Consider the following 22328-nt stretch of genomic DNA (forward strand, 5'->3'; position numbering starts at 1 on the left):
TCCCAAGCCCGCTCACCCAAATCGTCTCGCTTTTTAGGCGAAAGAAAAAGAAGAGATTTCACTACTTCTGACTTCCGAGTCGGAGAGAAGAATAAAAAAAAGAATCTTTCCTTCGTCAGAGACTAGAGAGAAACCCATTCGACTCAGAGAGAGAAACGCATCGCCCACTCGCGCATAGAAACGCACCAGATAAGCAAAGGTGAAATTTTTAACATGCTCTTTATTTCCTGGCCCCTTAGACGATAAAGACGAAATTGAGAAATGTAGAAAGGGGCAGGTGCGATGCCTTTAGAAATTGATAATAGAAATGTGAAATTGAGAAATTACAGTATCAGGCTGGTCTCTTTAGAAATCATGTCATGTAGAATTTCATTGACTTCTCAATTTCACACTTTTCTTGCACAGGCCATGTCATGTAGAAAATCCATTATTTTTGAATTGTGAATTGCTCGCTTAGTTCCTATTTTTTTTTTTTTGTAAAATAGGAACTGGTACAATGCCTACATGAAAAGTACTGGTAAGTTGAACTGGTGCCGGTACAGTCCGTTTAGTCTTGTTAGTTGAAGATCTTCACCTGCTAGGAATTAGGTTGAATTAGGTTCAGTCAATTCTCATTTGAAGAAATGATATACGGATTGTAATTCGCAAAGGACACAAATATCCCCATCTTTTTGGTAAGTTTATTTTATTATTTTTTGTAATTCATGATTTCCATTTTGACATTTTACAAGAATATTGTTACTGTAGTTGATGGAATGGTGGCATGGTTTGAATGCCTATTTCAGATTGGTCACGTCACGAAGTCTGGTGACATTGTCGGTCCCCGCCTTTTGGAGCATATAGTTGATGTTGTTCTGTACATGGAGGTGTCTTGCCTCTCTCTCTCTCTCTATCTGCTGTACATTATGCACAAACCAAAAACTGTTTTAGTGACAATTAGAAAGAGAAAAGTAGCAAATAGGCATACATAAACAAATTTTTTTTTATATCTACCTTCTCATTGAATATTTCATTAATTAAATAGGAATATATAATCTATGTAGGGAGAGAGGTACTCGTCCTTTAGATTACTACGATCTGTGAAGAATCGGTTCGGTTCGACTGATGAGGTAAATTTATCCATTCTGTATTCGTTTACCTCTTTATCATATCACATATTAGAATGCTTTGTTTTAGTTTTATGATTACAATGGCAGACTTGGCTGGTGTAATCTTAACAAGTTGGTATAAAGTCTTTTTCTTGCATCTATTTGTGTTTAGTGTATCTTTTTTGCTGGTTTATTGACATGCTGTTTACTTGTCTTATTTTTATTTATTTATTTTTTGCTGGTTTATTGGTCTATTTTTTTTTATTAAAATGTCCTTTTGTTTGAGAATATTTTTTTGTTATCTTATAAAATGTCCCCGTTACAACATATATAACATCATCCATGTAATTAATTTAGCAGGATGATTTACTGGGAGAGGATCTATGGTTTCGGTGCATGCCTTGGTGCTGGAATGTTCTTTATGCTCTTGCTATGGTAATTCCTTCTTTGATGTTTTACTATAGATAAATATATTTGCTAATTGTAATTGTAATTCCTTCTTATACTTTTATGGATTTACATGATTATAAACTTCTATTTATTTTAGAATTTGAATTCAGAGTCAATGGTTATGTGTTGATGGACTGGTACAAAATTCTGACTTAATGAGTTACCATTATTTTGTTTTCCTTAAAGATGTGGGCTAGAAAGTAAAAAAAACCTGCTATGAAGTAGGTTTAAATGTTGAGTTTTTTATTTCATGAACAAACCCTAGATTTGACAGAGAATTGAACTCTCATCCTTTCCTTGAATTTTGATAATGTTCTCTTAGACTTTGTAAACAAACCCTAGTCCAAATACTAGATTTTAGTATAGGACAAATGGACTCTAGGTATGGCATATGATGCTATTTAGTGTATATTAGGCTAAACTAAGAAATGTGCTCAATATACAGTGAGATATAACTAACTAAGAAATTCATATATATATATATATATATACATTGCTCAATTAACATTAATGTAAAGTTACAGTTCATTAGATGCATTTTTTAATAACTTAAGACTTACCACATTTTATATCATTCTTCTATTTTAAAAATAACACATGATTGTTTCCTTTTCATTCACAGGATGGCAAGGTTTTACCCACAAATGAAGCTGCAATGGGCTAATGGTGCTGGCATTATGCCTACAATGGGAACAAACTTGGTTAACTACTGGTGGGCATATTTAGGTATAGCTAGAAATGCAAGTGCAATACAGTTCTGATTTTGTAATTTGTTTTGTACATATTTTGGTACAATGTTTCAAGACTGTTATGTTAATGCTTATTAAATGTTTTCCATAGATCTATATATAAATGTGTTTTTGTTTATCTGTTTCAATGGGTATTAGTGTGTTTTTGTTTATCTGTTTCAATGGGTGTTAGTGGGGAATGTAATACAGTACCTGGTTGGTACAGGGAGGATTGTACCTGATTGGTACAGGGAGAATTGTAGATGAGAGCTTACATGTATAATGTCATTTAAGTTATTTTCGTGGGTATATCCACGGAAAAATAAATACAATTTGCTTTTGGAAATAATACGGTGGGTCCCACACATTTTGCTCTTAGAAATACTACTGTGGGTCCCATATATGATGCCCTTGGAAATAACCTGTTGGGACCCACACACTTTGCTCTCAGAAATACTATGCTGGGTCCCACATGAGATAACCTTGGAAATAACCTGTTGGGACCCACACGTCTTGCCCTCAGAAATAATACAGTGGGACCCACACACTTTGCCCTCAGAAATAATAAAGTCATGGGCTTGATGCCAAAGTATTTCTGACGGTAGTATTTCTGTCGGGGGGCTCACGGAAAAAGTCAGAAAGTAGTATTTCCAAAGGTAACCGATGGAAAAAGTCAGGAAAATGGTATTTCCATCAAGGGTATTTTTGACGGTAGTATTTCTGAGGGTGGCGCACGGAAATGACGCTTTTTGGGCTTTTTCTATGAGTACGCCGATGGAAAAAGCCATATTTTGACCCTCAGAAAAAGTGCAGATTCTAGTAGTGTATTACAACCACATTTCTTTCATCTGGTAGTGTGTTTAGTAGTTAGTATTAATCTACTAATCTAACTGACAACGTGTTTGGAACGTTGAAGGACTAATGAAGTATAAAACTATTCAGATTAATATGTTAAATAGTGCAGAAGAAATATTAATTAGGCTAATATAGAAAAATTGTTAATTTTATGCAACTCTCAATAAATAAATATTATTCGAATTGATTATTAGATAGAGTGTTGATATGAAAAAAGCAAAATCTGATTTTCCATAGATGTAACATTTAGTATTTTCAAATTTGTACTAGTATGAATAATATAATTTTGTTGGAATAAAAATTGAATCAAACTAAACTTTAAATATCCAAAAGCAGCTGTAACACAGTTTCTTTCCCCCAAACTTATTGTTTTTTTTGTTAGTTCTTTTTCCTTTGCTTCAAAAACAAAAACCTATATTTGTGATGGAGAGACATAGCTTTTCTATTTGTTTTCAAAATATCAAAATATGGATTGTTATGTGGTGTGGGAGATGAAGCTTAGTTTTTATTGTACATGATTTTTAAGTCACTCAAAATGAGAGTTAACATTTACCTTTTGCTTTGGGGGCCATCATGGGAACGTAATCAGGACGAGGGGCAACAGTAATCAACATAACACTGAAAAGCAAACATAGAATCATCAATTCACTCCTCATTATGCTCTTAAAAATTCTACAAGCTACTAATAGAAATAGCAATAGCAGCGCTACTTGATGTCTAACTTGGTTAATTTTTTCTACAATAACTACATTCCGGTCATTGTAAAGTTTGAATTTACTAACAACACAAAAGTTTAGCTGATTTACTAAAATCAACAGTGAAGTGTGAATTTCGAGCGTAGCTGTCTTTTCATCCAAGAATGGCAAAACCTATCAACGAAGTTCTCTTTTGAACCACGTACTATCTCTCATTTTGTTACTTTTTGAGATAAATATCTTAATTTTTTGTTTCCTTATTATCAACATTCAGTGAAATAAATATAATATTTTCAATTTACTTTAGTGTTTTTACTAATTGAGGAATGTTATTTTTAGCACGTAAATTACATCATTCATATCTGAGAGTAACTTTTCGAGTATATTTTCATAATTTATAATTTATATTTTATAATATATATTTAGTTTATTTATCTCTATTCTCAACAAGATTCACCATTTGTATTGATGCATAAATCTTATAGGGATCATGTGTTATGTATTATTGTGCACACAATGACACCCATAACTCTCTTGCAATAATTAGTGATAGATGGAAAGTATTAAAACAACTCTCCACTGCCATCAACAAGAATTTTGGCTTTCGCATGGATAAGCAATGAAGTGATCCATTGATAACAGAACACGGTCAGGCAACGAGCTCTTACATATTAAATTCATGAAATATTTTATTTCTATATTAATTTTAAACAAACTATGTAGGTATCAAACTTGGATAAAATAAATGTTATGATGACTCGAAAGTTTCTCTTTGCACTGAGCAATGCAATTTAAACATTTAAAATAACACTCTCATTGTTATTTTTAGGAAGTACAACACATATCAAACTCAAACTAAGTAATGAATGATAATTAAGGCTTGAATCAAAATTGTTTATTTCTAATTATCTATTTACCTACGTACTTAATAAAAAAAATTAATTCATAAATTATATTCATTCTAATCATGGATTATATTTTATTTAAAATGCTTGAAACAAATAAGTGATTATATCAAGTTTAATCATATAATTCGTATTAAACGTTTACAAGACCATTGTATAATTCATATTAATCATATATAGAGTTGGGCTACAGTACTTCGCGCAGTAAAGTGAGTGTTTTACTTCACACTCATATTTTAAAGTTCAAAACGTCGATCCGAATCATTCAAGTTGATCTCCATATTAAATTGTGTTTGGATACCAAATTTTACATTTTTTGAAATTTTTTTGACTATTTCTTTAGAATTTTTGAAAATCGCTGTTTTGGATGGTCCAGAATTTTCTGAAAAATAGCGATTTTTAAATTTTTTAAAGAAATAGTAAAAAATTTTCAAAAAATGTAATCGATGTTTTGAACTTTGTAATTGAAGATATAGACGTGAAGTAAAACATTCTCTTTACTTCGCGAAGTACCGTAGCCCAACCCTCTCTCTCTCTCTCTCTCTGTATATATATATATATATATATATATATGAGGTGGGCTACGGTGAGTTGCGAAGTAAAACGCATTTCTACTTCACGCCGTATTTTTATTTTGAAAGTCCAAACGACCGATCCGAACCGTTAGATGTTTAATCCATATTGAAATGTGCTTGGAGACCAAATTTTATATTTTTTGGAATTTTTTTACTATTTATTAAGCATTTTTGAAAATTGCTGTTTTGCTGTGAACAGTAAAAAACAGTAAAATTTTCTGGACCATCAGATCAGCGACTTTCAAAATTGCTTAATAAATAGTAAAAAAATTCCAAAAAATGTAAAATTTGGTCTCCAAGCACATTTCAATATGGAGAACAAGATGAACGGTTCGGATCGACGTTTTGAACTTAAAAATCGTAAAATATGAGCGTGAAGTACAATAGTCGCTTTACTTTGCAACTCACCGTAGCCCATCTCTCTCTCTCTCTATATATATATATATAGGCTGTGGCTAATTTGCTGCCGGCGGTGCTGCCACTGTTTTTTCTATTTTTTGATGTTCAAACGACAAATCTACACCGTTAGATGTTTAATATATATTATAATCTACTTGGAGACCAAATTTTACATTTTTTGGAATTTTTTTACTATATATTAAGCTGGTTTGAAAACCGCTGATTTCAATGCTGCAGAAATTTACTGAAATCAGTTGTTTTCAAACCAGCTTAATATATAGTAAAAAAATTCCAAAAAATGTAAAATTTGGTCTCCAAGTAGATTATAATATAGATTAAACATCTAACGGTTTGGATTTATTGTTTGGACATCACACGACTAAATATAGCCCCGGCAGCACCTCTGCCGAAATGCTGCCAGCAGCAATTTAGACAGACCCTATATATATATATCTAACACAACACCATTAAGTTTGATGTGATCTTTTGTACAATAACTTTAATTGGGGTAATATGTTTCTATGATATATAAGTTAGAAAATTTCCAGAACATAGTGCAACATTAGGATGTAATTCCTACAATAAAATACATTCATTGGATGATTATAGCATTATTATACTTTATAGTAAGAGTAAAGTATATTTTTCTACAATTACTTCTTTAATATACTACGAAAGAAAAATAATGCAATCTGTAAAATGAGAAACTGAATCCATATGTATGTTGCCTCTTCATTTGCTTTAATTAAAGTAGGTAATTACATAATAAATCACTATTAATTGTTGCTATTAGATTCCTGAAATCTCCATCATTCTTTAAGAACCAGCATTGCTAGTGGTACCTCTCACCACAACATCTTTTTCCTCAGCAATCGTAAGGTCCATTAGGTTTAGAATTGGAGGTCTTCCATGAGTAGGCATTGGATTTGTGCAGAAGTTGAGAGAATATATCAATATCGTGTGGTATTATTAAACAATACAAAAATCCCAAGGTTATTCACGTGCAAATTAATAAAGCAACAATCAGACTTTACTCGATATTTCTATTAACTCATCTCAAGAAAACATGGGCAGCTCACTTGACCATTTGAAGCTATATATGACTGTGAGTCCTAACATGATTAAATGATATATTTTTTATTCATTATATATATAATAACAAAAGTTAGAAGGCGTTTTGTAAAATTGAATCAATCTAAATTTGTAATGGAGAGACATGGTTTTTCTATTGGTTTTTAAAATATCATAATATGGATTATTACTGTGGTCTGGAATATGAAGCTTAGTTTTTGTTGTACATATTTTTAAGTCACTCAGAATGAGAGTTAGCATTTACCTTTTTCTTTTGTGGCGATGATGGGAATGTAATCAGGACATGTACAAGGGGAAACATTAATCAACATAACACTGAAAAACAAATATAGAATCATCAATTCACTCCTCATTGTGCTCCCAAAAACTCTACAAACTGTTAATAGCAATAGAAGTTGCAGTGTTGCTTGATGTCTTCCATCTTCATTATTTTATACTATAAATTGACAAGATCTGTTAAAATCAACTCCTTAGCTAGTCAAGTCCTTCCTTGCCAATATTTTCCCTAATATGAATTGATTAATTGATTTGTCTATGTACATAACAATAGCACTAACTTGGTTATTCTTTCCTACAATAACAAAATTCCGGTCAAAGTAGAGCGCAAATGTCTATTACATGTGTTGTTTAGATGAATTACTAAATTCAATTGTAAAGATTGAATTTCGAGGGTAGCTGTTTTTTCACCCTAGAATGACAACACACATCAATGAAGATTCCTTGGGACCACGTAATATCTCTTATTTTGTTAATTTTGACATAGATGTCTGAATTTTTTGTTTGCTTAATATTAATATTCAGTCAAATAAATGTAATATTTTCATTTTACTTTAGCATTTTTACTAATTGAGGAATACTTCAGCACTCAAATTACATCATTCATATCCGGGAGAAACCTTTTGAGTATATTTTCATAATTAATAATTTATATTTAGTTTATTTATCTTTATTCTCAACAAGATGCATCATTTGTATTGATTGTTTAAATATGAGTAAATAGTTACCATAAATCTTATAGTGTTCATGTGTTAAGTATTATTGTGCATATCCTGATACCCATAATTCTCTTGCAATAATTAGTCGTAAATGAAAAATATGAAAACATCTCTCCATTGCTATCAACAAAAAACTTGGCTTTCACATGGAAAGGCAATGAAGTTATTTGGTCAGGCAACAAGCTCTTCCATATTAAATTCATGAAATATTTTCTTTCCATATTAATATCAAAGTAGGATAAAATAAATGCTATAATGACACAAAAGTTTGTTTTCCCACTAAGCAATGGACGTTTCAGTACTAATGGACGGTGTTAGTATATTGGAGAGTTTTCCACGCAAGTGCCTCCTCTCATTACACATTGTTAATTTGAAAATTTTTCACATCTATGTTTGATATATCGTGTATGGTCGCATTTTCTGTACTAGTGCCTATATCAATAACCAAGTACTCAGGCAACTAACTTTTCATGCCAGAACTTTACCTAATTTCAGTTGTGACCGTTGATTCTTCGAACAAGAATTAAATCACACTTCCAGGATGTGCTTTTCTGGTGTTTTCTTTCAAAAATATCACAGATCTATTTAACTATAGAGAGATTTATATAAAAGCCACGACATTGCCCACAATAAGAAAACCATGCTCTAATTTTTGTCGTAAAATTCATTCAATAGAGCCCAATAGAAAGCCCCACCCGAAAAAAGACTTCTTTTTAGTCATGAGCCTAGTAGTAAGCTAAACTCGGATTAAAAGTACTTCAAGATTTTATGTGATAATGGACGAAACAGAAATCAAATCCACGTTAAGATTCTACTTAAATGTAGCCAATACTGAAATTTGAGCTTTCATGTGAGAAATAGCAATTGCCAATTACAGAGGACATGCTTTCCTATATTCGAGTAAATTTTTTACGACACTGTACAGTACAGAACTCTGTATTCTGCACCACTCAATCATACTATTCAACTACAAAACTTCTGTACCATACTACATATTACAAGATTCAACACTGTAATTCTTTATTACTTATTACAAGATTCAGCCTGAAAACCAAACCAGAATGACATGAACCTATGTTCCAAAACCCATAGTGGTCTGATGTCCATATGACATGACTTGAACTGAACCAAATACAATTTGATGAGATCCGAATAGGCTATAAGATCGGGGCACAAACAAAGTACCAGAAGGAGCAAAATTGATGGAATTTCCCATCAAAATCCCCATAAATTTACTACAAAAATAAGAAATTAATCAGTCCTACAGCTCACAAAATTGATGTACAGTTCAGACTGGACACAATTTTGTTCAATTTTGTCTTGAACATTAGTTCTATGAGTGTGGATATATATAGAAACTGTTAGTTTGCTTCTATTTTTACCAACATTTATATTTTTGAGTAAAAAAACTAAAGCGTTCTTGCATTACTTAGTTATCGCCTATACCAATTCTGTCCCTAATTTCAATGTCCATAATGTATTTCTGTATACACCTTACACTCAAGGCAGGATTGGTTCAAAGGGGATTATTTTAATTTGGAATTTTACACCTAAACATTACATGACATTAGAAAATCATTTAAAGTCAATGCTTAAATTTTTAATAGAAAATTTTCAATAAGGTTCACAAAAAGAGAATTTTAAAATGCAATTTTTGGATGGGGAACCATATATAGATTAATTTTTTATTAGTAATTTTGAAATCCAAAAACAGGCACCTTAGCTGCAATTTTTGGAAGTGAGAACATTGTACATTCATCTCTGGCCCAAGTTGAAATAAGATATGTACACAATGGTTGAACACCAAAGTTAAATTTTTGTGACAAGAAAATCAGAACAGAACAAAAGGGTTAGGTTTAGAAGATAAGGTAAAGTGAATAATACAGAGGAAAATAAAGAAAATAAAAGAGTGCAAGGGTTACGATGACTAAGGGGATTTGTTTCGCTCACTACTACAAATCCGCCAAGTAGTGGGAGAGTTTTTCATTAGAGAACCATCTCCATTAATATAGGATATTATAAGCATAAGTTGCAACTTGCTAGATCCTTGCATTAACGCTTTCTATTCAACTAAGTATATTCAAATTAACTGTCTAGTGCAGGAAAGAGAAACAGTTCCAATCTGAAAAGCTTCACATACAGTATATTGGGGTTATCCCTTAATTATCAGCAATCTGAAATAAATGAAAGAACACACATTGCAAGAATCATTCATCTAATAATTAATTTATTAAAGACAATGAGAGTTTCCATCACCGTATTAAAACAAAAAAAAAAGATACAATAACAATAAATTGCTTACAATGATTTTCTTCTTATTTTCCTGTAGAAGTACTTAAAATAAGTGACAAATATATAAATATTCATAACCAAATATCTGTACAGTCTTGGTTATTAATTATATATCTTTGCAACTCGTGCTTTTGAATTCTTCCTTGTTTCCATTCATGAGGTAACTTAGTTCATCTATTTTCTCGAGCAGCTACTAGATCTCTCAATCTCTTGACAAACTCCACCATGAATTTGTCTTGCAGCTCCTCATTCATTAGAAACTCCTTCCATTTTTTCTGGTTTTGTCTCATCTCCTTACTTTGACTGTCGTCTTTGGCCATCACTGTTCTGATAGCTTCACTGATTGTCTCCCTACGGAATGATCCATCCGCCTCATTCCTTTCAACCTCGACACCTACTTGCAACTCCTTTTCAAACAACACAGAATTTAAGAATTGGTCCCCCTTCTGTGACAGCATTACGATCTGACAGTCCGCAATCAGCCCCTCCATCACAGAGCTGAACCCCGCATGGCACACAAAACACCCGACACTCTTATGCTGCAGTATATGCTGTTGTTGCACCCACCCGCAATGCACGATTCCCCTTCCTTTCACTCTCTCTTTGAAGCCCTTTGGAAGTTTCCTATTGAGTATCTCTTTGTCTTCCTCTTCCTTTTCTTCCCATGGGAAGTTGAGTACTACCAAAAATGGAAACCCAGTTACTTCAAGCCCTAGAAGTAACTCCTCGACAGCTTCATCAGTCAAAAATGTTTCGCTTCCGAATGAACAAAATACGACAGATTTCTCTGGGAATTCGGCAAGCCAATTGGCCCAGAGCTTATCAAGGTCTCCTTGAGGTGTCTCTGGAACAACCGGTCCGGCCAATAGCAATTTTCCCTGTTGCGACTCATAAAACTCTATATATTTTCCTTCCATCTCCATGCATGTCTTGGCAATTGATCCATCACAATCATCTCTACATTTCATTATCCGATTAAAAACAGAAGGTTGACCGTAAAAACTCTTAAATAGATAGAGGAAGTCTGTGGCCTTATAAGCAGGAACAGATTGGATAGGGGATGAAGCAGGGAACCCGGCTGGTGCCTTCATCAAGTCTTGTATTGTTGGGTTTGATCCATGGAGCTGACGAGAGACAGCACCGAGGTAGGTCATAGTAACAGCAGAAAAGACGGAAAAAAAGAGTGTTTTAATACCTATAGCACATAACAAAAAATTAAAAATCCTTAATTAGATATTGTTGAACAAGTAGTTAGTGTTTTCTTAAAAGATAAAGATTCACAAAAATGAAATCCATATTTGGTTCTCATTGCAGGTTGAATCTATGACTTGGTCCTAATGCCTTACCATTGGAGCAACTAAACCATTTACATGCCAAAAGAGATGTTAAAATAGTAGCAGCAAAAGAGCTTCCCTTTATTTTTGGATCGACGCTTCATTTGAAGGAAAAAATTGTACATAATCATCAAATTATTTTATTTCTAAGGAAATAAAGATAGGGAAGAAGTTTCTCACCTTTAAATACCAATATTAGATCCTCAATTATTTGAATTTTTAACATGGGATCTTTTAAAGATCCATTAAAGATCTTTTGTCAACTCGTAAAACTAAGGGTCCCCAGATGGACACCCAAATGGAAGTATATAAATAAATTTAAATTTCAGATTAACCCTTAGATTTCTAAATATTACAGATACTTCAAAAGTACAAATTAATCAAGTAAACTCATCAAATGGTGATACAAAATATAATGGTGATATCATAACAACAATTCGGTCTGTTCCCCGCTCAACGCCGTTCGATTCACATCATTATTTGTGCACACTAGGTCTGCACGGATTTTGGCATGGATTGGCTGACTCTGACCAGGCATCAGACCGAACTTATTTGTGCGCATTTGTCATTCAATAGAGGGTCATACTCAGATATTAAAAAGGAAAAATTTTAATTTGAAATTTTAAAATTTAGGTTTCAACAGAGATTACTATATATTACAATAAGAGAAACTTAAATCTTCCAGCTTATGTAGAATAAAAGTTCCTGTTTACTGAAATAGTCTTCTCATAATCATGGTTCCAGAAATCAGCCGATTCCGAGTTGACTCAGAATCGGCCGTGTCCGATCCGATTTTCACCCAAGTTTCTCGCTCGTGCGATTTTTTCGGCAAAACTCGGATGAATAGTGCTTGACTCGGCCGAGTTAGCCGATTTCTTATCCGAGTCACCCGAGTTTTGGTCCAAGTCATCCGAGTTCAGCCGTGCCGAAAAGTTCCAAGCTGTTTTTTTTTTTTTCGGGAGGAAGTTCACGCCATTTTCGTTTTTTTCTGAAGAAAGTTCCAAGCCGTGTTTTGAACTTTGAAAAAGAAAGACTAATTGACAAATATTATAAATAGACATGGTGTATAAATTTCCTGTTTCTAGATATCAATGCATTAATAGGTTTATGCACACCGGGATCACAAAACTAAAATTCATGACATTTATTTTTTTTTTTTTGATTCAAAAATTCATGACATTTATTACCCGGTTTCAACTTCCAAGACTACAGTTGTAGGCTAGTAAAGGTTAAAAAAAAAAAAAAATTCACTGAGAGCCATTGACCATTCACCCAAACTAGATCAACGGCTAAGATTGTGCACAAGAACCACACCTTGTCTCAATCCGTGCCTTTATATAACTCCCATTGAGGGGGTTCCACGTGGACCTCTTTAAATGGCTGATTTTATCAATCATTCATTTGACTTGAAATATTATGCTAAATATTTCTCGTCAAGTAAATACCGGTGCAAAATATCAAATTTAGTACATTTTTAAATTATTAATTTGTGGGTGTATTTTTATTGTCAAAAGTCCCAATATAATGCTACAGCCTATGAGTTTGATTGTTATAAAAATATAGAATATAAATTATATATTTTATTTCACTTTTGTGAATATTATTTTTTTTATTATCTTACGGAATAGTCTATTTCATTTTAAAATCAGATAAATTTTAATTTATAAGTGATTACATACAAATTTTATTGTTATCCATCCAAATTTAATTATTATAAGGGATATTAATATTTAAATAGTTAATTACCATAGAATGGAAATTTTGAGAATGGTTCTAATAGTGAATTATTTTAGTGTAACTTTTGTTTTAACATAATTTTTTAGCAAATTATTTTTTGAAGTACAAAACAAGTTTTTGCTAAAAAAATCCGAGTTTCCGATCTGATTCAACCGATTCTGACCAATTCTTCCGATTCCGATTTCACAGTCAAGTATCCGATTCCGATTCCGATTCCGAGTTTCGGAACCATGCTCATAATGTTTAAAGTTTTCAATATGCAGTTTTAGTTAAATTGCAGCAATTGACAGATATAAGATCCTTTCAAATTATATAGGTCGCTCATTTACCCAAATCGAAAACCTCTCACACATGAAAATACTAAAAAATTGAAGTTATAATCTCTGGTGCTCCTTGATCATTGTATTATATTTGTAACAGATGTAATTTATTTTTGTAAGCTAGTAGAAGAAGATCCTTGTATATTTTCTTTGATAAAAGAAAAACATCAACATTTTACAGAAGATAGAGAAACAGAAATAATTATTTCATCAAGCTAGTGAAGTAAAATAAGTTTAACCATACCGAGAGGCTTAGCAAGGGATGGCAACCACGCTTGTTCAAAGTCGAATATGACTATATCTGGCCTATTACGCACCAAAATATCTTCAACATGAGGCTTTGTCATGTCCAAAGCCATCTTTAGCAGCTCAGCGCCATCAGGTGTTACCTCAGCAGTGCTCTCAGCCCCAGGAGAGAGACCAGAGACATGGGGGAGCTCTAATGGCTGTATAGAGATGAGCGGGGTGGAGGGGAGGAGTGTCGTGACACGTGGAACATTTCCTTTGGTTATGAGAAAGGTCACTTGTATACTATTGCCACCAACTGCGATGATCTTGCGGGCCAACTGGACGAACGGGCTGATATGACCAAATGCTAGCCATGGAAACATCATAATATGCATGGTGGATTCATAGGTGGAAGGAGCATTCGCAACAGCAGGAGAGGTTGTATTTTCCATTTGGAAAAATTCCTCTACAAGATGGAGCTATTTTCTGTTTTGATATTTAAAGAGCAAGGAAAGAGAATAGAAGTCGAAACTCAAAAGCCTAGCTACTATTGGGGTTTGTTTAAATATCTTTGGGGAAATCTTGTCCAAAGCTCAGATATTCGTTTGATCCATTAAGATTCGTATAGATGCATTTAGCATTCACAAATTTAAACAACTCTGTGAATCTAAACTATCTACACGAACTTCAACACAGATCAAACGATCTAGGCCAGACTTTGAATGAAGCCAAGTTCAAAACCTTTCGGACAATAACCTACAATGCAATTAATACTTATTATAGTTGGTGCTATGCCACGGAGAACATGGATAATTTTTTATAATGGGGTTGCTGTTGAGTAAAAACTATTATTATTTGGGAACAATGATATATATCTTATATTAGGGGGGTTAATCATGACGAATCGGATGGAGACATTTTTATAATTATATACCCATATAAAATTAGTCTCATTCGTCTTGCACTCTTACCCGTTATATATTATGACATATACATACTCGATCTTCACCCGTTAAGATAATGGACAACAAACAAAATACAATAATTATTGAATAAATTGATAGTATATATAATTTTCTTTAAACAATATATATAAAGTACGTACGACAATATATTAAAAAAATTAATTTTCTCTTCTATTTGTAATGTTTGACTCTATTATTTTAAATTAAATAAATTGTTAGTGAAATAAAATAATGTAATATGTTGTAGGAATCAATTTTCTCCTAAGTTATTAGATGAATCAAATTATTTATCATAAATTAAAAAAAATCTATAAAAAGTTGTCTAAATCAATCTAATAATAATAAAATTATATAATTATATGCTCAACTAAAAAATTATCATATATAATTTATATTTATCAATTACTTTTATAGGTAATGGATACGAAATAGCTCTTATATATCTTACTCAATAAAATAATTAAGCTAATAACTTTTTTTACCCATAAACCGAATAAGTTAACGAAAAACAAAACTTACCAGTATCTGCCTTATCAATTAAAGTACGGCAGGGTCGGATAAAGGATAAAAAGGATATATCATTGACACCTCTATTAATAAAATAAGAACCAAAAAAGCTATCAGTAAGAAGAGAAAAAAAAAATTGGAACTGGTGAACCCTCTGATAGAAAATAAATATGACAACATCCTAATAAAATTTTGAAATAAATTAAACAAAATTTTTAATTTATTGCAATCAAATTTGAGGTTCGAGCTCATCTAAGGACGAAAGTCAACTCTTTAAACTTTTAAATATTTTATTAGCTCATCACTATAGCAAATTTTATCCTTTTCAAGGGCGACTCAGTATATATATTTTTTAACTTTTCCCAAGAAGACGACTAGATGCTTTTATTGGGTTGCCATTATCCCATGTTCCACGCATCGTAATACCTAACAACCAGCTGTGCCTCTACATATAAGTTATTCCATGCATCCCGCGCATCTAAATATTTTATATAGTGGGTAGATGTCAGTTGACCCGCAAAAGCCATAAAATCTATTCATTAGTGTGTTTTTCTCCATTTTAACGTGTATTAATATAAGAGTAGAACTATATAACAATTCAGTTACCAAGTTCTTTGTGAATTTAATTACTAAATTTATATGAATGAATTTAAACAATATTGTATCCAAACTGTTGATTCGATCTACACTAGTGTATAAAACCCAATCATACAACACATATCATACACGGATGCAAAAAATTTCTACATTAACAATATAAAATAGGAGGCGTTCACGCAAAGAAAACTCATACCTACCTACATGCTCATTTAAAACCTAATCGTATAATAAAGTCATCAATTTTTTTACACAGTTTGTTAATACTTAACCGTGCATGGTCTTATAAAATCGTACACGGTTAGTTATTAGCATCAATATTCAAAAACGGATTTGTACTTTTAAAACATGTAGTATTTGTTCTTGCTTTTTCAACCAATCTTACTTAAAATTAATTTCTTGAAGGGACACCCGCTCGCTATGCGCGTCTTTTCACCTTCGGCCCCTTAAATCCAATTTCAGTCCTGCCGCTTCACCCTTGTCTCTTCATTTTTTTTCTTAGGATCTTATCCATCATATTCACTTTTCTCTCTTAATTATCTCATGGTGTAGAGATTTAGTTCAACATTTGTTTTGGTTGCCATCATGATGAACTAAATCTCGACTTTACTTGTGAATTGCTTGTTTGTTTTACATCCGTAAAGGAGAAGGCCATATCATATATAGATCATGAATTGATCTGGGTGGAGGAAGTGGATGTCATTCCGCAAGAGCACTTAAATAGTTGAGCTCTACCCTTCTTCCTATTTGACCTTTGAAGTTTTTTAACCCCTTTGAAAATTAAAGGGACTTACGAGCAACGAAAGTCATCCAAGAAAAGAGTAAATATTTGACCTTTGAGGTTTTTAAACCATTTGCAAATTAAAGGGGCTAATGAGCCACGAAGATCAATATTTATTAGATCAAATTTGCGAATGACTGTTCGTTCACTTTATTTTTCCCAACAATTCAATAACCAATATATATTTTTTTATGACAATTTGTTGTTTGTTAAATTTGTTTAAATTTTTATATATGTATCTGTATGCAATTTTGATTTATTAATAAATAATAACCTTTATATTTGTTTGTGTAAATTTTTTCAAATTATGTATGATATTTGTTTTTGATTCTTTAATTGCTAGTTTTTATAAACTTTTAAAATTTCCTTATGAAGTTTTGTACTAAACCAGTAAATCCCAAATATTGATTAAGTCCTAATTGTTATTGATCAACCAATTGACAAAATTTTGGTTAATTTGCATACAATTTATATGATAGAAATAGTCATTATTGTTTTGTATTTCCCATTTCATTTTGATTATGATCAATTGGTACGGTTCATTCATATGTGTGTTATCCTAAACTTGAAGTGCTTCTTACTGTTTTTTTTTAAATATCAGGGGTGAAGTCATGTGTCGTGAATGAGGGTAAATTGACCTCTATTAATTTTCAAAATTTGTGCATTTCTATAAAATTTACTAGAGTACGGCTATCACGTTTCCTCTAGTATATTAACAATATACTTCTGGCCTTCAAAATCTATCGAATCTGTTTCAAACGACAAATCTAAATCGTTCAAACCAATGTCCTTAACTAGAGCTTTGTTCCCATATAAAATAATTTAATTTTCAAATTTATTTACTATATCAAGTCAAGCGGTCAAAATATGAAGGATGTTGTGTGCATTTTAATACACTATTTTGTTCATTTTTTTGACCACTTGACTTGATAGTAAAAAAATTTGAAAATAAAAAATTTGTATATGAAAACGAAGCTCTCGTTAAGGAGATTGGTTTGAAGGGTTCGGATTTTTCATTTGATGTTAATTTAATAGATTTTAGAGACCGGAAGCATATTATTAATATACTAATGGAAGCGCATTAGCAGTATGCTAATTTTATATATAGTTTAGAGTAAAATGTTACGAGTATTGTAAATTTGACCCCTATTCAGCATAAAAAAAGGGAAAAATATTTTTTTATCCATCCTATTTCCCCCATTTATCTCCCAACTCATCAATTAACTGTCTAACAGATCACTCTAACTAATTAAACTGCCTAACCTCGTCTCTTCCAATCCCTTCCAGTCCAATGAAAAACAAAAAATACACCTATTATCCTCCAACAATCTTCTATCATACAAGCATTTTCTATGACGAGAAAAACCTCTAAAAGCTCCTCAGTCGTGACCTTACCATCTCCATTCACGTCGATAATCTTGAATGTCTCTTTGGGTTCTTCTTCCTCATCAGACTTGTAGATCTTGTGAGATCCACTATGGTTATGCACCCCTCGCCATCTTCAATCGCGAAGATGGAGGAGACCTCGTTGATTGACGGATCCATACAGAGGCAACGAAGCACTGTCACAAACTCATGGCGAGAGATCTTGAGATCATTTAGAGAGAATATAAAACGTATTTGGACCTAGATTGAAAATGATAAGAGATCAATTCGTCAGAGCAATTTGAGGAACCAAAATGGCAGCTTTTGGAATTTTACAGAAAAGTCCTTTCAATTCTTATATTCAACAAGAGCTAATATTTACTAAAAAAATTAGTAATTTTTTTAATTTACTTCCTTATATTAGTACACAGTGAATGGTTTATAAAAAAACGTGTAATATAATGAGATGCTAATTAAATTTATCAGTTTTCTGTTATTCATGAAATAAAAGTTTTTGTATTTTTGGAATGCAAAATGTTTGATTATATTTATTTTCTGAATTTGATAAAATCTACTAGGTATAAACACTTGAATTTGATAAAATCTACTATGTTTGATTATGTTTTCTGTTATTTTGGTTGCTTGATATTTTACATATAAATACTTGATATTTAATATATTAATATTTGCTCGCATAGGCATCCATACTTGCATCCAATTATTTTATAAATATGTTAAGTATCTTAGGTATGAATACTTGCATTGCAATGTATAAATATATGCTCAACAAGATATGAATACTTGTCATATTACGTATCAATACAATCAAGCACGAAACTGTATAATTTGATATTAATACTTTCAAACGTAATCTAGTGTCACAAGAAAAAAAAAAGATAGAGAATATGTTAGATACAAACACTTGATACACGAACTATTCACACTTGCATGACGAGGTATGAATACTGCAATACTTGATATTAATACTTTTAGACTTCATCCAGTACTATATAAAAAAAAATTGATAGAATTTGTTAGATACGTACAAACACTTGATACATGAACTATTCACACTTGCATAACGATTAATGGATACTTGCAATAGTTTATATTAATACTTTTAGATATCATCATGTGCCATATGGGAAAAAAATTAATAGAATTTGTTAGATACATATAATTGATACATGAACTATTTACACTTATATGACTAGGTATGAATAATTGCATATTTGATATTAATATTTTCAAACGTTACCTGTTGCCATAAGAAAAAAAATACTATTAATAAAATATTTTAGATAAAACAATTGATACATAAATTATTAACATTTGAATGACGAGATATAAATACTTGCAATACTTGAAATTAATATTTTCATACATCATCCAGTGCCATATGGAAATAAAAATAAAAATTCTATAGATTATGTTAGTTATTAATACTTGATATATAAACTATTTACACTTGAATGATGATGTTTAAATATTTGCAATACTTAATATTAATATTTTTAAATGTCATCCATTGTCATACGAAATTTTTTTTGATAAAATATGTTAGGTACAAATACTTCAGACATGAATTATTTATACTTGCATTACGAGATATGAATACTTACTCGACGAGATATGAATACTTACACTACTTGATATTCACAACGACAGATGAATACTTGTACGACGAACAATCCGAAAGTACGTCATCATAGATCTCATTTGAAAGAGAAAATTACGTAGAAGATGTTCATGATTTTTTATTTGCAAATTTCCTCACGAGTCGTCAAAAAAAATTGGGGAGATTGAACGAAGGAGAAAACCCACTTCTAAAAACATGTAAAAGATGAATGTGTGACGTGTCCAATTTTTTTTAAGGGTTAATTTTTCATAAATCCTTATAGAGTTGTTCAATTTCTTATTTACTCCTGTACTCTTCATTATATCTAATATATTCCTTAATTTTTTCTTTCTTTCTTATTTGCCCACAAAATTAATTATCCATAGTTAATAACTCATTTAAATCTATTGTTGTCAATAATACCCCTCAATTTTATCTGTCTTTCTTCAATTATTTTTTCGCTCCATATGAAACGCCTAACACCCAATTTCAATCTTATATGGTCAGACTGGTGAGGTGAAATTGTTTGGAAGTAGGAAGAATCGGGGAGATATAGTTCTAAATCCATCTATAAGGTGCTAACGGATGGAGAGAACAAATTGTGGTTTCAAAGAAGTATGGACAGCAAAGGTGCCCCCCTTCAGTAAGAATTGCGGTTTCAAAGAAATTTGTTGATGAGGGACGTTATGATAAAACGGAGGATACAGTGCGAGCCAGATTGTGTTATGTGTGATGGACAAAGCACTGAAACGGTGATCCATCTAATGTTTACATTTCCATTTGTATTAGACAATCAATGGAGAACTCCAGTCAACAACAAACGTGATACAGCTGAAGTCCTAAAGAATCTTCTCTGTAAACAATAACGGCTAACCATAGCCTTCTTTACTGTAGTTAGCTTCTTTAATTACTATAGTTAGTTTTATCATAGTTACAAATGTAATCAGGTGCTATCTAACCAGAGAACAAATGTAAGGGGCGAGTGACAATGAATACAAAATATTCAAACCTATTCTATCTTCTCTAAACTTTATGATTTGCAAGATCCGTTTGGGGAATTGTTCAGAATTCACCAAGTAAATGGATACTGGTATGAAACCCGGTACCGGACTTGTCAGTGCATCAAATTTGGGAGAAATCATGGATGGCACTGTCGGTTCGGAGAGATGTCAGCAAGGAATAATGGTGACAAGAGTGCTTTGCACTTGCTGGTGGATTTGGAGGCAGCAGAATGATCACATCTTCTAGGGGATAGAATGGGACCTAATGAGTTGGGAGGGAAAATAGTCCAAGAGGGAGCTATGTGGTTAAAACACTGTTTTTTTTATGAAAGTTTTTTTTTTTTGAGAAACAATAAGGGTCACGCCCTCATTTAAATTAACCATAATCGGTTACAAAGATTTTAGGTTTCTAGGATTGGAAACCTTGTGCTGCGTACAGGGGTAAAGATGGAAAAATAAAATAAAAACATAAAAAGGAAAAGGAAATGCCTAAACAGGATGACTAAATGATGAGAAAAAAGGAGGAATAAAAGTGTAATGCAAGCATTAAGCCAAATTAAGCAAGTTACAATAATTCTAATTAGCCATTATCTCTTAATCTTCTACCATCATCTCTTGGTGCTTGTGATATTTTCCACTGTTGCAATATGTCTTGTATCAGTTGTTCCTCCGTTTTGATTTTATCGTTGAAAATCCGATTGCATCTCTCGCGCCATATCATGAAGTTTGAAATTATGATTATTTCCCTGGTTTTCCTTGATATTGCGGCATCTACCATATCTTCAATAAAATCCTAATTTCTATCTCTTTGATTAACCTCCATAATTTGCATTGCTCCTCTGGTTATTGATGTTCCACTCTGGTATTCATTGAAGAGATGCCTTGTTGACTCCCCACTATTTCTACACAAGTAACACATTCCCACCAGTATGAATCCTCTTGATTGAAGGTTGTTGGCTGTGAGGATTTTATTATGATAGAGTAACCATGCAAAGATTTTGAAGCGAGGTGGGACTCTAAGTTTCCATATTTTTCTCACATTTGAACCAATCCTAGGGCTGTCACTTAATCTAAAGTAGGCTGTTTTAACAGAAAAAATACCTTGGATTTGAGGTTTCCAAGCTATTTCATCTATTACCTCCTGTGTTGAGGCAATTTGCTGGCACAGCAGCTGCTTCAACTGTTGCAATTGTGACAGTTGTTGGTTTCCTTCATCTCAAGTTATTGGTTTGAATAACGAGGTCATATCCCTTGTGCCAATAACTTCCCTAACTGTGCAATCTTGGTTTAGCGCGAAGGTAAACAGTATATGAAGCATATCTCTGATGATCCCGTGCCCCCAATCCTCTTTCCAAAATCTGATGTTTGTGCCCTGTATTGGTATTCTCAAAAATGTGCTTTCACTCAAAGATTGTGCCTCTTTCAAATGCCTTGAGAAAAAAGCTGATTCATATAGTGCCATTGGTCCCTGTTGGCAGTATATGGTAGCAAATATCGTTTTCCAAATTTTTTGTTTCGGTTTATGACATTGCCATAACCATTTCGTCAAAAGTGCCGTGTTGAAAAATCTGAGATTAATGATTCCTAAACCACCCAATTTTCTGGGAATGCAAATCATCTCCCAATTTGCTAGATGAATTTTTCTTTGATCTTGCTTTGCCCCATGCCATAGAAAATTCCATCTAATACGATCAATTTCTTCAATAACCCATTGTGGCAACTGAAAAACTGACATGAAGTAGATTGGTATGGCTGTTAGAACCGCATTAATCAAAACTATCATTCCTGCTAGTGAGAGAAA

At 32.3% G+C, this 22328-nt stretch overlaps 1 protein-coding gene and 1 long non-coding RNA gene across 2 annotated transcripts; one reads left to right on the forward strand and one right to left on the reverse strand.

Moving 5' to 3' along the window:
• The first annotated feature begins 823 nt into the window (after positions 1-823).
• On the forward strand, positions 824-2409 carry LOC144561096 (uncharacterized). The gene is made up of 4 exons (XR_013513581.1): positions 824-866; positions 1044-1109; positions 1449-1523; positions 2161-2409. It is a non-coding gene; the product is annotated as an uncharacterized LOC144561096 (long non-coding RNA).
• A 7619-nt stretch (positions 2410-10028) lies between these two features.
• On the reverse strand, positions 10029-14145 carry LOC144560223 (anthocyanidin-3-O-glucoside rhamnosyltransferase-like). Its single transcript, XM_078309393.1, has 2 exons — positions 13710-14145; positions 10029-11269 (listed from the first exon to the last, which is right to left on the reverse strand). Exons 1-2 carry the CDS (start codon positions 14143-14145, stop codon positions 10245-10247), a joined length of 1461 nt encoding a protein of 486 aa, XP_078165519.1. The 3' UTR covers positions 10029-10244.
• Between the last annotated feature and the right edge of the window lie 8183 nt (positions 14146-22328).

Source organism: Carex rostrata, chromosome 10, assembly GCF_964058835.1.
Source record: "Carex rostrata chromosome 10, lpCarRost1.2, whole genome shotgun sequence".
NCBI lineage: Eukaryota > Viridiplantae > Streptophyta > Magnoliopsida > Poales > Cyperaceae > Carex > Carex rostrata.